General features: G+C 44.1%; 1 protein-coding gene across 1 annotated transcript; it reads left to right on the plus strand.

Annotated features, from left to right (window-relative positions):
* Positions 1 to 6,626: 6,626 nt before the first annotated feature.
* Positions 6,627 to 15,973, plus strand: SFRP2 (secreted frizzled related protein 2). Its single transcript, XM_036764822.1, has 3 exons — positions 6,627 to 7,128; positions 9,747 to 9,827; positions 15,608 to 15,973. Exons 1-3 carry the CDS (start codon positions 6,627 to 6,629, stop codon positions 15,910 to 15,912), a joined length of 888 nt encoding a protein of 295 aa, XP_036620717.1. The 3' UTR covers positions 15,913 to 15,973.
* The last annotated feature ends 238 nt before the right edge of the window (positions 15,974 to 16,211 follow it).

Genomic DNA, 16,211 nt, shown 5'->3' on the forward strand with positions numbered 1-16,211 from the left:
GAGTTCATTTCCCTAGGGGACTTGGGGTATTAAAGATACCAAGATAGCTCTTATCTCCTTCCCAGGGTCATTGGATAGGATGGGGAGAGACAGGAAAGAAGAGAAAGCCAAGCTCCAGAGCACCTATATTTTCACTGTAAGCAGGAATGGCAACTCTCAACATGCTCCATAAAAGAAGATGGCCTTCATACATATATGTTTAGAATATGGGCCAAGGGTACCTGGGTATGCTGGTGACTTGTAATACTCCCCCTAGGCCTACTTCTGCCTACCTCTATGCACACCTATGCCAAGAAGCAAAGGAATTTAGCTGTAATGATGGGAAAAAAACAAGCCATGGGATTGATATTTGGGGATAAGACAGGACTCTCTGGGGTTGTCTTTTCAATTCAACAAAAATTAAACAACTACTATGTGCAATACATGAAAGGTGGCCCTTGGATAGTTAGTCAACAAGCATTTAAGGGTTTTCTAGATGCCAAGCAATGTCCTAAGCTCAACAAACAAATGCAAAAGTGCAGTCACTGAGGGAGAAAACGTGCAAACAACTATTGTCTATAGAAGATATATATTTGGTGTAAATGGAAAGTCATCTCAGAAGGAAAGCGTGGTGGGGAGGGGGGGAAGAGGGAGAGAGACTGAAAGGCCTTCTGCAAGAGTCTTGAAGGAAAGCCAGGAGATAGAAGTGAAGAAAGAGAGCATTCCAAGCATGGGGGCAGCCATCACAAAGAAGACGAATACGGCCTTGGAATAAGAGAGAACTAGGTCTAAGTCCCTCTTCTGACTCATGCTAACTGCCCCATGTAATGTTAGCTAGGAATTAAGGTGAGCCAGAAGCCCAATTTCCTTCCATTGTATCTTCCATGTTATTGAGAAGAGACTTCAAGGCCTTAAACCTATCCTCTTTCAAATGCTTCTCTTCTTGCCTCATTCCATGAATGAGTGCTCCTGTCTCTGTTTGTCTGTATCATTCTCCCATACATAAAAATCCCGAAACTTAATTAGGAGAGGGACCTGGGGGAGGGGACAACAGAGTGCATGTCATATGGTGGCATCTGAACCATCCATTCTTATGCCTAGAGCTCAGGTTTCCTCTCTGCTCTCTCCTGCAGTATGGAATGAGTCTGCCAGAGGACATCAGGACGGTCTAGTCTCCAGACATAGCTGAGGTGTTGTCGGCAGCAGGTCCACCACCACCCCCAACCAGAACAGATGCACGCTCCGGAGGGGAATGGATGTCCCTGTTCCTCCTGATGATAGAAGCTGTGGATTTGGCAGAAAACAAAACAGGAACCTGCATTTCAGAGGCCCCGTGTGTACCAAGATCTCTGGAGATGATCTTGCCACCCTCTTCCACAAAAGAAGATGAATTGTTTGGGGAGGTAGGGTTGGGATGTGAATGGTTTTATTTTTCTCCTTTAAACTGTCCCAGGTCCTGACTACAAGGGGAAAAACAGAGAACTACTGAATCTAGAGTACGACTTTCTTCCCTACCTCCCCCAAAGAAGAGGCGGTGAGGGGTAGGAGTACTCCTGTCCTGTATTATGTGGTAAGGTTTTTGTTCCTGATCATTTGGGATTTGGGGGAAGCTTAACTCTTTTTGTGGAAGTAATGACCCCTAGAGCAGCTTCTCTTTAAGACAGGTGAGGAGTTCCCTGGACTCCAGCTGTCCAACCACGCCCTTTGGGTGGCCTGGGCCTTGTTCCTAGAAGATGGCCGGGTGCGACTAGAGAGGTGTGTCATTCCTGTGTGCGCGCAGAGGAAGTAACTAAAAAAAAATAAAAAAGAAAAAAAAACACCTTTTTTTAAAGTCTTTCGGTTCTTTTATCTTTTTAAAGATTGCTCTCAGAAGCAGCCCTTAAATGGGAAATTGAGAAGGGGTTGTGGTTAAAAGTCTGCTTTCGTGTAATTCACAGCAACCCCCGGTAATTGTTCCCCTGTACGATGACGGGCCGCTTAGAAGCCTCTGACTGGACGTGGAATTATTGTGACTCGCTTGTCCCAAATAGCTAGACGGCTCATCAGCACCAGAAGAAAGAGACCCAGAACTAACCATGTTCCTCTTTGCAAGCAGTTCAAAGTACACCCAAGCAATCTCCCGGGACAGCCCGTAGTGTGGCTTTAGATCTTCCCCTTTTCTATCCGATCCCGCAGACCCACTGGAAGTGTGAAATCGGGCCCGCGAGCGCCCGTGGCTCCCGGGGTGGGGAGGATGGGAGGGGAAAAGACCGGGCGCTGCCCTGAAAATCCATCCGCGTGCCTCGCTCCTTGGAGACAGAAAGGAGTTCGCGCGCCTCCCGGTGGCCACTCAGAGCTGGAGCGGTAGGTGCAGATGGGACTTCGTGCACTGGGGCCCGAACCATCCAGGGTAAGAAAAGAGACTGTGAAATTGGAAAGGCAAGGCTGGAAAAAGGTCGAAAAAGCGAGGTGTGGCGGAAGAAAGGTAGATAGGGTAGTTGTCTCCACTCCATGCCGGGTGCCTTCCAGTGTCTGGAGTTGGAAGTTGGAGATACAACTTTAAGCAATGGCTGCGCAACTGAGTCTTGTGTTGACCCCATCTGAGAACTGTGAAGGATAGTCTGGGGCCGTTTGTTCCTAGGTCATAACCTTTAGCTTGGACCCCAGAGTTGTGATGGGGCTTCACTGAGGTGTGGTCAGTCAAGTGCAGCTAAAGGGAGGCGGAGGGGAATTGGAAACCATACCCAGATCTGTGCCTCTCTTAAGTACCTCCCCTGGGAGCCCAAACAAGTCATGCAGTCTGGAGCGGGGTGTTTCCATTTTCTTGGACAGACAGTTTCTAAGTAGTTTGTGTTGTTTTACGGGTATGAAGGGGAGGTACGGTTATTTTCCCGACGTATGCAGTGACACAAGAAACCAAGTACTGGTCCCTTGAGAAAAAGCAAAGTGCCTTCTGCCTCAGTCCCCCATGAGTATTATACCAAAAGGTACAGACCAATGGATTTTTAAGACTAAAAACACTAGCTCTAGGTCCCTGATCTCATATATTTCTTTCTACCTAGTAGTTTAGTAAAAGGGTGGAGCTTTGTGTTGTGTGGGGAAGACTTAGGAGAGAAATCAGCCTTTGTTTCATGCCACTTTCCCCCTCCCCAACTCCTCAGTTTACATGCTGCAATAAGTATACAAGGAGGGTCTTGGGAGAAACCCTGTGAGCCTTTGGAAAGATTCCCTGGGAAACATGGAGCCTTTCAAGGCAATTCCTGGAAGTGATTATAGTTAGGAGCGAAGCAGATGACTACCACAAACCTATTGACGATTTGGGCTCCTGTCAGAAAGGTAACAATCGTCATCATCGTTTTCATCAACAAACATTTATTAAGCTCAGGCACTGTTTTAGGAGCTAGGGGAGGAGACAAAAATAAACAGCCTATAAACAGATATTCCTAACTAGGGTGGGGAAGGGGGATCAGGAAAGGGGTCTTATAGAAGGGGAAGACAACTAAGCCACCACTCAGGGTTTACCTTGTCCAGTTAATCCTTTTCAGCACTGGGCAGTAGCCAAATTGATTTTGAAAGAAGCTAGAGATTCTATAAGAATTAGGGATTCTAAGGTCTGGAAGTTATAAGAAGTGCATTCAAGGCATGGAGAGACAGCAATGTCAGAGAGAGAAACAAGTCCTGTCTAAGGAACAGCAAGTAGACTTATTGGATTGCACCCTTGAAGGAAAGCAGTGTGCCCATAAGTCTAGAAAAGAAGGCTGGGGCCAGAATGTGAAAAGTTCAAATGCCAGAGGCCTTTATATTCCACCCTAGAGGCAACAGGGAGAAACACTGGAATGTTTTGAGCAGAGGGGTGGCTTGGTCATGCCTGTGTTTTATGAAGATCACTTTGTGGATCTTTAGTGTAGTGGAAGGATTGAAGAAGAGAGAAACCAATTGGGGCTATTGCAGTAGTCCAGGTGAGAGAGAGATGAGGGTCTTAACCAAGGTGGTGGCCATTTAAGTGGAGAGCCTACCTCATAGCTCTTTTCAATTTAAAGAGTGCTTTTGTAAATATTATAGAATAATAACACTTCAGTCCAGAAGGGATCTTATTGACTATCTACTCCAGCCCTTTCACTTTACAGATGAGAAAATTGAGACACGGAGTAAATAAGTTGCCCAAAGTGGAACAGGTAGTAAGTCACAAAGCCAAGAGTTCTCTGAGCCAAATCCAGTGAGACTGGCACAAAACCATGCTATGCCTCCATATATATCATTTTATCTTCACAAAGAGGCCATCAGATAAAGGTTACTATACCCCCTTTTACAGAGAAAGAAACTGAGAAACAGAAGTGACTTGCACAGGGTCGTATGAGTGGTATAACTGGAACTAGAGCCCAGAAACCACTGATGCCTACTTAAAAACTCTCTTAATTAAAACAGAAACTCAAGTTTTGGCTTCTCAGTTAAAAACAACTATGCTTTAAGTGACTTCAAGTCAATTAATTATTTTTAAATTAAGTACACAATATGTGTAGGAGGCAGCCTCACAGAGTAGCGTATAGAAAAGATGACCTTAGATACAAGAAGAACTTGATTCAAGTCTAACATATATTAGTAGTGGGACCATGCACAAGTCAATTAACCTCTCTGTACCCCTAGACAACTCTATAAGGCTCTAAATTTCAGAACTGCCCACAATCTGTATTGATGTAGAGAGTTTCCACACCAGGAGATCCTCACTGCAATGAAATCACAGAAAGTAGAAGAAAAAAATCAGCAAAGCAATGGTTCTTATACAAAGGCTTTGCCCTGTCTTCTCCCAGCTCAGTAGGCATTGTTCAATTAAATTGATAAAAATTTGTCAAGGACAGTGCACCATTAGGCACACTGTGTTAGTTCAGTGTGTCACACCTGATCTCACTAGCTCTCCCAACCTACAAAGGCATCTCAATTTTAAGAACAATGGGCCGTACATCTGATACCCCGTGACTCTCTACAAGGTTGTCCAGTTGATGAGAAGAGAAAAAAAAACTCAAGAAGAAAAATCACTTTTAAAGAGGTAGCAAAATTGTGTTGTTGAAAATGGAAGGGAGTGCCTAGATTATCCAGAAAATGATCTCCCTTCTCAAACTTCAGTTGGTCTGTGGAGATTCTTCCCGGTCCAGTAGAAGTGTCCTTCCTCTCATGGAGCAGGCAGAGCAACCTGGGGAGAACCTCGCCTGCAAAGTGTGAAAATAGAAGACTAATGATGACAGAGCTGGAAGGATTTTGAAGGTCATACAGTGCACTGCCCCTTCTCTCTTTCACAGATGAGGGAAGAGGTTACAAATCATAGATAGCGACGCGGTATTCGAACACAGACTCGCAAATCCAGTATTCTTGCCACAAAATCCTGACAGTAGACATTCCATTCCCAGAGATAATCAGTCTTCTGAACTTGGTCTCAAAGGACCTGGGTTCAAATTCTGACTTTGCCACTTACTTCCTGTGTGACTGGGTGCAAGCCATTTCATCTCTCTCAGTTTTCTTCTCTGTAAAATTTAGATGATGTCTAAGATACCTTCTCTTATTCAATCTATGACCGTATGTTCTAATCAAGACAATCACAGAGATTTGTTTTTTTTTCCCCGCTTCCTCCAGTAAGGGGGTGGGGAGGGGGGGTAACTCTTTGCCAAGAGTCTGACAGCAGCTCTCCTTTTAGAGAACCATAGAAAGAAGACCTGCAGCATCCTTCGGAGTTGGGCTGGGTTGAGCTAGACTAAGCTGTGCAGAGGGGTCTGAGCAAGGTTGGACAAAGCAGGACCTCTCCTCGCCGCCAAACGCTCTCCGTCGGGGGGGATGGCGGGAGCTGCTCAGATCCTTCAAAACCTACACGCTATCCCCAGGAAAAAAAAAAAAAACTCCCGTCTTGCCACCCAGGTTTGACCCGAGACAGAGGCTAGCCCTTTGCTAGTGGGGAGGGGGAGGGCAGAAACTGATTCAGCCTTGGTGACCCCAGTGGTGGCGGGGCCACTTGCCTTGTAAAAAGCTCCCGGGGAGGGCGCCGGGCTCCGCGCGCTCTGTCCACCTCCTGGGAACACTGAGGTCCGCTGCGCGCGCTCTCTATCGCCTAGCTCTTTGTTCGGGGGGCTTGCGCTCAAAGTGAGGTTGGTTGTTTGTTTGAAACAATTCTAGAACAAGCACTGGGTAGCACTTTGTGTGCTTGGGGCAGAGGGGTGGAGTGGGGGACGTTAAAAATTTCCAGCCAGGGGAAGGGGGGGTAGAGAAATCCCCTACCATCCCCCTCCCTACCCCCGAGAAGTAGTGACCAATCCTCCTCGGATTACCATCGAAAGGCTCCTCCCTTTCTCCCCTCCCCACCTCGATTTGCATAAAAAAGCCAGGAAAGCTTGTTTTGCCGCTAGCACCCGATCCCGCTGCCGCCCCTGGTTCCAAGCCCCGAGTGGTTCCCCCAGCTGAATGAGGTCTAGGGAGGCCCCCAGAGCGCCCCTCGCTGTCTCTTTCTCCGCGCCCCTTCCCACCCTCCTGCTTCTCCTCCCCTCTGCCGCTGCTTAGTTGCTTGACTCGGACCAGAGGCGCGGAGAGCTCAGGTCGAGGGGGCGGGGGGAAAGTGGGGTTGCTTAGGAGGTCGCGGTTGCTTTTTCCCCCTTGCTAGATCTCTTTCAGAGGTCGAGTTGCCCAAGATGCCTCAGGGGCCCGGCTCTCTGCTCCTGCTCTTCCTCGCCTCCCACTGCTGCCTGGGCTCCGCTCGTGGGCTCTTCCTCTTCGGGCAGCCCGATTTCTCCTACAAGAGGAGCAACTGCAAGCCCATCCCCGCCAACCTGCAGCTATGCCACGGCATCGAGTACCAGAACATGCGGTTGCCCAACCTCCTGGGCCACGAGACCATGAAGGAGGTGCTGGAACAGGCGGGCGCCTGGATCCCGCTCGTCATGAAGCAGTGCCACCCGGACACCAAGAAGTTCCTCTGCTCGCTCTTCGCCCCAGTCTGCCTCGATGACCTGGACGAGACCATTCAACCCTGCCATTCGCTGTGCGTGCAGGTGAAAGACCGCTGCGCCCCGGTCATGTCCGCCTTCGGTTTTCCCTGGCCCGACATGCTGGAATGTGACCGCTTCCCGCTGGACAACGACCTCTGCATCCCTCTGGCCAGCAGCGATCACCTCTTGCTGGCCACTGAGGAAGGTAAGAGCCCCGCCCCCCGAAGTTGTCCCCAAAAGATGAGAAGGCGGTTCCGCTCACACCTTTTGCGCCTTCCCCACCTCTACTCCGTTAGAGTCCACCAGGGAAGAGGGGTCAGGCTGCTATGCTGGACCCGGGACAGCGCCTCCCACCGACCCCAAATAACCTGATCGAGGACCAGACCAGGCAAGGAGACCCTTGTTCTCCCGTCTCACTTGGTAGAGTTGACCCTGTGATTTTCTGTAGCCACAAAGCATAAAGTAAGCAGTCTGTAGGTGTTGGTTCCTCCCCCCCCCCCACTCCCTCTGAGGATGGAAGGAGGAAGAAAGGAAGGAAGGAAGGGAAGGTAGGTCAGAGGCTTCCACAGGTGTTTACTGTCAATGCAATATTGCCTTTGGTTATAATGCCAGTCCCCATCCCAAAATCTGTAGAAGCAACAAATATTCAACTAGATTTTACCTTAACAGGCACTTTTTTTGTCCATTTCAATTCATTTCATGGAAGCAAAATCAGAAATTACTCCCTGGAGGAAGCTTAAAAGAGGGCTAACCCATTGCATCCAAGTTAATTTTCCTACAAAGGATCAATAGAAAGAAGAAGATGGGGGAAATGCATAGTGTCTGGGTACAAGAAGAAATATGCGAAGAGGGCACAAAGGAGTCTCCAGGGAATAATCTTCCTACCACTATCTGCTTTTATCTGAGGGCTGGTTCTAATTAACTGGGGAAAATCATGCAAAAGAGAGTTTCCCAAGTTTTTAAAAAACAGGGGGGGGGAAAGTTCCTGTACAGAAACCATCAAAGCAATGAAAACCTCATGGGCTCTTGATATATTTCCCAAAAGGAAAAAATATCCAATGTGCCTGAACTGATTTGGGTTCCTCCTGGGATGGCAAGGGGACTCCCTAATCCCTTTCAGGGCATTCAGCAGGATCTCCTTTTCAATCTCTAATTGCTTTCTGCAGCCATCATTAGTTAAAGAAAATGCAAAGTTGCTTAGCAGTGTTTCCTGGCATGCATTGGGAGTTTGCAATCATCTTATTGGTTAGATTTCTAATTTACTGCAAATGTTTGGCATTTTTCAAGCATTTGTCCAACATATACCATAGACCAACCAATGCAGGTTAGTAACATTTTATATACATTCCTAGAGCTTTAATGGAAATGTTGTGGTTCCTTCTGTTGCTTTTGGTTCAGATTACTTACACTCTCTCCCTCCATGTTTTGGGCTGTCCATTTCTCCACAAAGGACTTTTTTAGCTTCCAAAAATGAAGTTTACATGCTCAGATATTTGCTTTTTGCCATGCATGTAGCTAACATAATAAAAGATCATAAGTGGTCTCTGCCTCTTAGGACCCACAAACAGCCTCCTAAAAGAAAGCTCAAGTATTCATTAATGACAATCATTCAATTCAACTTAGACTTTGGAGACACTGTGAATAAATACAATTTAAAATGTTAGTGGCTGGAGGAGAAATTATTGCCTTTGCTTAAAAAAAAAAACAACAGTAGCTTAGTTGCCCCAAATGCTTTTCCTAGGACAAAAAGTTCCAAATTCTCTCCTAGAACAGATAAGGCAGTGGGTATGATCATGACACCCCCACAAAAATCTTAAGTCTTGAAGATAAGAGATTAGCTACACAGCCCACCTTGCTTTCTCTATTTAGTAGCTTTTCAAGTCTGAGTGAATGGGAGTGAAAAAAAGAAAGAGAACTCTATTCTAAGGAGCTCTTAGATATGAAATAAATCCAGGGTAAAACAAGTACCAGGCTGGCTACGATTGCTAGGTAATGCAAGGTAAATGCATAATTCCAGTATGCTAATGTAATTAAGTACAATCCTCCCACAAAGTCCTAGGTATTCACTGATCAGGTATAACCTCCATGGTGGAAATGACACTTCCGTACAGGAATTGTTCAAATTTCATATTTCAGTCTTCAAAATATCTTGGAATTTTTCACTTGAAACTCAAGGCTCTGCTGATCTAGGAGGAAAAATCGAACTCTACCAGCATCTTTCCTCCTCTCTCTCCAGCTGAAAGGAAGAGATGATTGGGAAGGGAACCTTGCGCTTTTGGCAAATTTGTGGTCAGGAAATGAAGCCCAAAGATTCTTTGTTTCATTGTTGCTTCCTCTGAGCTGTCCAGGGGAAAACTCTGGTCCCTCAGGACATGGAACTTCAAGACAAAGGTCTCCATAGAATAGGGTTATGTCAAGGGACTGTCTCAGGAACTTTGCATACAAAAGAGCCAAAATCTGCTCAGGTCTGTGTTGTGGTTATGGGTGACTGTGCACAGACTCCGAAATCTTGCCCCTAGAGACACAACTTTTACTTCCCATTCATTAGTCATTCATTGGAAAAACCTATTACTGCCTTCAGAATGTAATGGACCAAAAAGGGGGTTTTTAGTCCTCTAAAAACAAATGATTTCCCTCCCCTTATAAAAAGTAATATTTACCCAGTGAGAAGTTGGAATCTTAAAGGAAGGTGTGAGCTGAGGTACTGAGGGAAGCCTACAAACCATTGGCTGGCGAAGTGATTTTTCCTTTTAAAGTTACCCAACGCCACCTGCTGTTCCCTTTTAACCAAACCTACTCAACCCCATTTTTTCTCATTTCTAGCTCCTAAGGTGTGTGAAGCCTGCAAAAACAGAAATGATGATGACAACGACATCATGGAAACCCTTTGCAAAAATGACTTTGGTAAGTGGAAACAGAAGCTCCCGCCCATCATTTCACACTTTGAAAGCTTTATCAAAGGAGAAAACTTTAGTCTTGATGTTACTAGAAGCAGCTATGTAAGATACAGTCAAAAATAGGTTTTCACCAGTCAATTGACAATTTCCCCTCGTTTCCTTCTCATCACTTAAAGAATATTGTATTCAGTTTTATCCATGCAGGTGTAATGCATTTTCCACGAAAGTAGAGTCAGGTCTTTATTACCTCTGCATACATTGCCATTTTGCTTTTTGGTTTTAATCCCACATTAATTCACTAGCATTTTCCTGTTCCTAAGAACTTGCCAGGGCCATTCTTCTCTGGTCAGTTGATTCCTGTCAAGGTAATGCAAACTAAAATCATTGTTAACCTGGGTAAAATTTCATCAGGTAGTGGATTGGAAAGTGATCTGAAGTCAGAAGAACTGGGTTTAAATCAAGGTTCTGCCACCTTTGTAACTTTAGGCAAGTCTCTCCATCTCTCCCAGACTCAGTTTCCTCACCTGCAAAATGAGGGGTGAAGGACTAGATGGCCACTAAGGTCCCTTCCAGCTCTAAAATACTATGATCCTCAGTAAATCTGGTACCAAAAAGAAGCATCATTCACTCCAAAGTCAGATTTGTTATTTTGGATTCTCTGTGGGAGGAGGGGGGAATTATCTTCTTCTGCTTCCCTCCTTTCCCCCTGCCTCTTGCCATAATGAAAGAATCAAGAATTGTATGTATGGTAAATCTGTTTTTAAAGTAATTAAATTCTGTGTTTAATTATCAGAATGAGTCATATGACAAAAGCTATTATAATCTCTTATAGAGAAACCTATTAAGTACACCTTAAAAATCCATAAAATTTAGCTGTAAGAAGCCCTCTTACTTAGGTTACATTAATGTAGTCTGAAGCATTAAATGGTTTTTTTTAAATAGAAAGTTAAAATATTCCCTTTAAGAACATGCAGTAGACGTACCATTATATCAAAGTCTTGGGAAACAAGCAATAGCCTCCCTATTGTACTGTGGTTGGTGTTACTGTAAGGGAAAGGGATTTGGAGAGTTGCTTCCAAATTCCCATGGTATCATAGGATCTAGAGCTAAAGAGCATCTAGTCTAGCTGCCCTCAGTTTACAGATGAGGAAAGTGAGGCCCAAGAAGATTCAGTGACTTGCTCTAGCTCACCCTAGTAGTATATAGCCACTGATGAAGCATTACCCCCTAGAGGAGAAGGTGTGACTGGAAGCGATTGTATAGTAGATATTTGATAATTACTTAAGGATGGATGGATGGACCTTTGAATGGATTGAAAATTTAACTTTGCTTCCTATGAGCTCAGTCTCCTATTCTTCCATTCCAAGGCCAGTTAACCATCTAGTTTCAAGTCATCCAAGGTGTCACCAACTAATTTTTTAAAAAAGAGTTTATAAAGCACTAATGTCTGCATGGTTTTGTACTATCTTGGAAATAAAACAAGTTAAACAGAGATGGTCCCTGCTCTTTACCACCTAAACACTCCCCTATTTCCATCCCTGATGCTTCCTGAAATAAACAACCACGTCAGACACATAGAGGATTTGTACCTACTTATAACTGCTGCTACTTAAAAACGTATCCTATACCGATTGAAGAAAATCATGTTTCCAACTCTTTCCCCATCTGTCCTCACTTCCCAGTTTGGGAGGAATGGTCACCAGCTTGCCCAGCAATCGGGTCTCCAATCCAGGAAACTTCAGTTAGAGGGTCTCTAAAAATATGAGCTTCCAAGCCAAGTGTTCTTTCCAAAGCCTCTTGCTGAGTGAATCTTCTCCAAGACTAAGTCTTTAGCTTAAAGTGGGCTGGCAAGAAACACAGAAATTCAGCTGGCATCAACACCATCACCTTTAACCTCAGTGGCACCTGCTTAGGTGAAAAGGTAGATGATTAACTATTTCACTTGCTGGAAGATCAATCACTCCACGGTTTGAGGGTTGGAATGGAATCCCAGCTGATGAGGATGAGGCAGAGATGTCTTACCCAAGTTATGTTCCTGTGCCAGCTAAGCCTGAATCTAAAGTGTTACAGCATGTTAGTATATCAGACAGTTGATTTTATATCATTAAGATATAATTATAATCCTGCCTCCCTTGTTTTGAGGGGCTTAAAAACATCTTAACAATTAAGCTTTCCAAAAACAGAATATGCTGCCTTTCCATCACTGAAAACATTCAGCTAGAGCCTGCATCACATCTTTTGGGATAAATTTAGAAAATACTGCTGTTTGGATATTAGATGATGTCTAAGAGCCCATCTAATTCTAAAATACTTGTGATTTGTTGAAAATCATAAATTCTCATCCATCCAAATTCCTAAACAGTTATGATTAATACTAAAAAATAGATGATCCAAAAATCACTGGAAGTTCATTAAAACGCTGTCTCAGGTTACATGCTGAGGTACCTCATTATAAGGGATTAGGGCACAATAATGAGTTTCTTCCAGGGGAACCGATCTCCCTTTGGACAACATCCAAAACATACTTTTGGTATGGAATTCCACCCTATAGCAGGTTGCCTTCTATAGGTGGTCTCCAGTATATTTTACTTCAGAATTCAGTCACATACACATTTCCTTATACGCTTACCCCTGTTTTGTTCCAGAACCACGGGGTAGAGTAAAAAAAGGAGCTTTCAAGTCACTGTGGCTTAGCCACAAAGCAGATTGAGAGTTAACTGTATAATAAATGTAAAATAGGCCTTGCTGTCATGAGTGAGTCATTGACCTCCCGCAACTGGTATTACAGGGGAAATTTTAAAAAAGAAAGAAAGAAACTTTAAGATGTTGTACTCTATTCTTTCTCTTTACATCCAGAAAGATACTAATAATATAGATGCCTGAATGTGGAAGGAGAAAAAAACACTTCCACCCATCTCCTTATACCTGATAGCCAGTGTATTTGCCATAATCCTGGATAAATTCTGACTTCAAGTCAAATACTTTTATTCAGTGCTTCACTTTGCCAACTAATCTTGTGTGAACTCAGGCAAATCACCTGAATACTCTGAGCCCAAATTTTCCTCCCATGCAAAATGGAGAATCATAATACCCTCCCAGCCAAACTTACAGTATTGTTGGGAGTGTCAAGAGAGATAGTTTACTTTAGAACATTACATAAATGCAAGAGATGATGATAGCACAGCATGGCAGGTTAATGATTTTCCATGCCCACCTACCTGCAATGGGAATGTAGACCTGTTTGCTCTTTGCACAGTAGGGAGCACGGAGTTAAAACTAAACATAGCTTTTTTGACCATCTTGCTTTGCATTTTGCATGGTTCTTTATACTGATATATAGCTTTTCACTCATTTCACTCCCCCACAAGCATCTTTCAGGTTGTCACCCTTTCAAGTAGATGAGGAAGGTGGACCTTGCAGCAAGGATCAGAATGTTCCTTCCTTTCCATCTGAGCCAGGGGAGATTTTCTTCTAGCTATGCTTTATAGCAGATTTTGGGGGAGAACAATGAAGGGCTTGAGAAAGAAAAGGGAGTAGAAAAGGTAAATTGGCTTCATTTTTATTTACCTTAGAAAGCATCAGCCCCTTCTCCAATATGGTACTAAGACATAAATATTTTGAAAGTCCTGTACTTCAAAACCAGAGATCAGTTTGAGACTTTCACTCCTGTATATTTCTTCCCCTCACCTCCATGCTTGGATATGTACTACAGAGAATAACCCTGACTTCTTATCACATCCTTCATTCAGACTGGAAACTTGAGGTGGGGGTGGGGGAGAGGGAGAAGATCCTTTATTATTTAGAATTTCCTAGATTGTTCTCAATTCCAAAGTCAATGAGTTCCTTGGGAGCAAAGTTTAATATCTGAGAGCTGAGAGATGTAGAAACAATACCTTCCAATGCTGATTCCTTTTTTTCTTCCCAATGCCTGAGTTAGTTCAAACTTTCCACATGTGCACATCTTCCCTCTATTGCCAGCCAGCCCCAAAGCAGAAAACAAGGAGACACAAGAGACAGCAGGAAGAATTGGCCAATGCTATTTCCGTTCCCTTTTAAAAGACACAATACAACATCTCCATTACGTTTAGATTGTTTGGCTTTTTCCATGACTTAAGTCTCATAAGTGCTGAAGACTCAGTCTTCTTGTAGGCTGAATGCAGGCAAAACCCCAGGCAGAAGTTATTTGGGCCCCAATGCTGAACACTTGCCATTTCTCAGTGACAGGGAGAAGCCACGAGATCATAGAACTATGGATTTAGAGCTAGAAGAGATCTTAGAGGTCATCTAGCCTGAGTCCCTTATTTGACAGATAAGGAAACTGAGGCCCAGAGAGAAGTAAAGTGACTCATACAGGTAGGAAATGACAGAACCAGGACTGGAGTTCTTTGGCCCCAAATCCCATACCTTCTCAATTACAACACACTTCCTCCCATATTCAGAGTTTATACAAGTTCTTCAGCAGTTAAAAACATATCCTGCAGTAATTAAATGGAAACAAATTGTAAACCTTATACTTATATACTCCAAAAAATGAGATTTCTGGTTGTCTAAGGATCTTCCTATACCCTGACGCCAGATTCACCACCATCAATCCTAAGATTGGTAACAAATTGTAACAATAGTTATATGATATTGGTAGCAATAGTTAATGCTGAGATTTAAATGAAGAAATTTAACTCTTTCTCAAGAGACAATGCAGTATTATGGACTGAGCCCTGAACTGGATGTCAGAAAATCAGGAGTCTAATTCCAGTTCTACTGTTAACCAGTGCCGTGATTCACACCATCTGGTCCTCAGTTTCCACATCTGTAAAGAACAAAATATCTGAGCCAGGCTAGAGTATCTCTAAGACCCTTTTCGACTCTACCATTCCTTACTTTCTCTGCTTTCATGGAGTCTTGAACTGTAATTACAGCAGATGCGTTTGTAGTTGGCTTTTTTGGTCCCTAGGAATCCTGTTCATGACTGTAAAATGTGTCTTTTATAGCAAACCACTTACTTTTCGTCTTAACAGTCTAATGAATTTACTTATCCATTTTTGGAAATGGTACATATATGATCTGTAAGTGCCTTGGCTAAGCCAGTGATAGCATATGACGATGAGGTATTTGGAGAAACCCTTTTACAGTTAAACATGTTGTACTCTTAAAAAGAGCCTTGCATGGGTTTTTTCCCCCCTCCTAGTTACTTTACCAAATCAAATGCAGCTGTGAGATCAATTCCCCTTCCCTGTAATCTGTCCTTTAGAAAACAATGATTGTGTAATACAATTTCCTTACAGGTTTGTCCAAAAACCTCTCCAACGTAATAAATTGAGTTTAAAGTTTACAGCCACAGTAAGGATCACATTTCACCTAAGAGTCAGACGTTTCTTTTCATACTGAAGTTTCCAATAGGGGAAGTCAATTGTTGGGCATGTACCACATACAATCTACATACAAACACATGCACTCTAGGGGCTTTCTTTTGGAAGTGCTAGGAAACTAGGAGAGAAGTTAATTGAGTCCCAGGAAGAAAAAAATAATAAAGGGAGGGGGAGGGAGTGGAGAGGAAGGGCTGGTTGATTTGAAACAAAATGCCTGGCAAGCCCTTGGAGTCTATAGAAATGAAGCCACCTGCTGCCTGCCTCCCATCCTGTTGTCCTCTGACAGTTTCATTAGCTTCCACGGAAGCCTGCAGTCCCTCCCTCCCCCAGGTCGTGTGGCTGTGCACTAATGGAAGGGGGAGAGGATCTCTCCTTCTCCCACACCCTCCATCTTACTCGTCTACCACTCTTTCCCCCTTAGCACTGAAGATAAAAGTGAAAGAGATAACTTATATCAATCGAGACACCAAGATCATCCTGGAAACAAAAAGCAAGACTATTTACAAGCTGAACGGAGTGTCCGAACGGGATCTGAAGAAATCCGTGTTGTGGCTCAAGGACAGCCTGCAGTGCACCTGTGAGGAGATGAATGACATCAATGCTCCCTACCTGGTCATGGGACAGAAGCAGGGTGGGGAGCTGGTGATCACCTCCGTGAAGCGGTGGCAGAAAGGGCAGCGAGAGTTTAAGCGAATCTCCCGCAGCATCCGCAAGCTCCAATGCTAATCCCTTCCTGCCTGCCTGGGTTCCTGGCCTGGTGCATCCCGGTGGTTCTGCTCCCTGGCCAGCCTGAGCATGTCTACCCGGGAATCCTTCCTCTCACTTAACCAGTCTCCACACCCAGCTCTACACTTCCCACTGCCTTTTGCACCTTCTCACCCCAGAATTTCCTGAGTTTTGAAATTCCCAGGAAGCCTGGGGAATAGAGAGCTATTTTTCACTTAAAAGAAAAAGAAAAAAAACACCCAAATCTTATGTGTATATATTAAAATTGTAATAAAAATCATGGATATTTTTATGAAATA

This window comes from Trichosurus vulpecula, chromosome 6 (assembly GCF_011100635.1).
Source record: "Trichosurus vulpecula isolate mTriVul1 chromosome 6, mTriVul1.pri, whole genome shotgun sequence".
Taxonomy (NCBI): Eukaryota; Metazoa; Chordata; class Mammalia; order Diprotodontia; family Phalangeridae; genus Trichosurus; species Trichosurus vulpecula.

Bases quoted from the DNA above. Each gene is read 5' to 3' on its own strand.
- SFRP2 (XM_036764822.1), top strand. From the start codon at position 6,627: ATGCCTCAGGGGCCCGGCTCTCTGCTCCTGCTCTTCCTCGCCTCCCAC. The intron at 7,129-9,746 runs GTAAGAGCCCCG...TCTCATTTCTAG, and splicing joins CTTGCTGGCCACTGAGGAAG to CTCCTAAGGTGTGTGAAGCC. The intron at 9,828-15,607 runs GTAAGTGGAAAC...TTTCCCCCTTAG, and splicing joins CCTTTGCAAAAATGACTTTG to CACTGAAGATAAAAGTGAAA.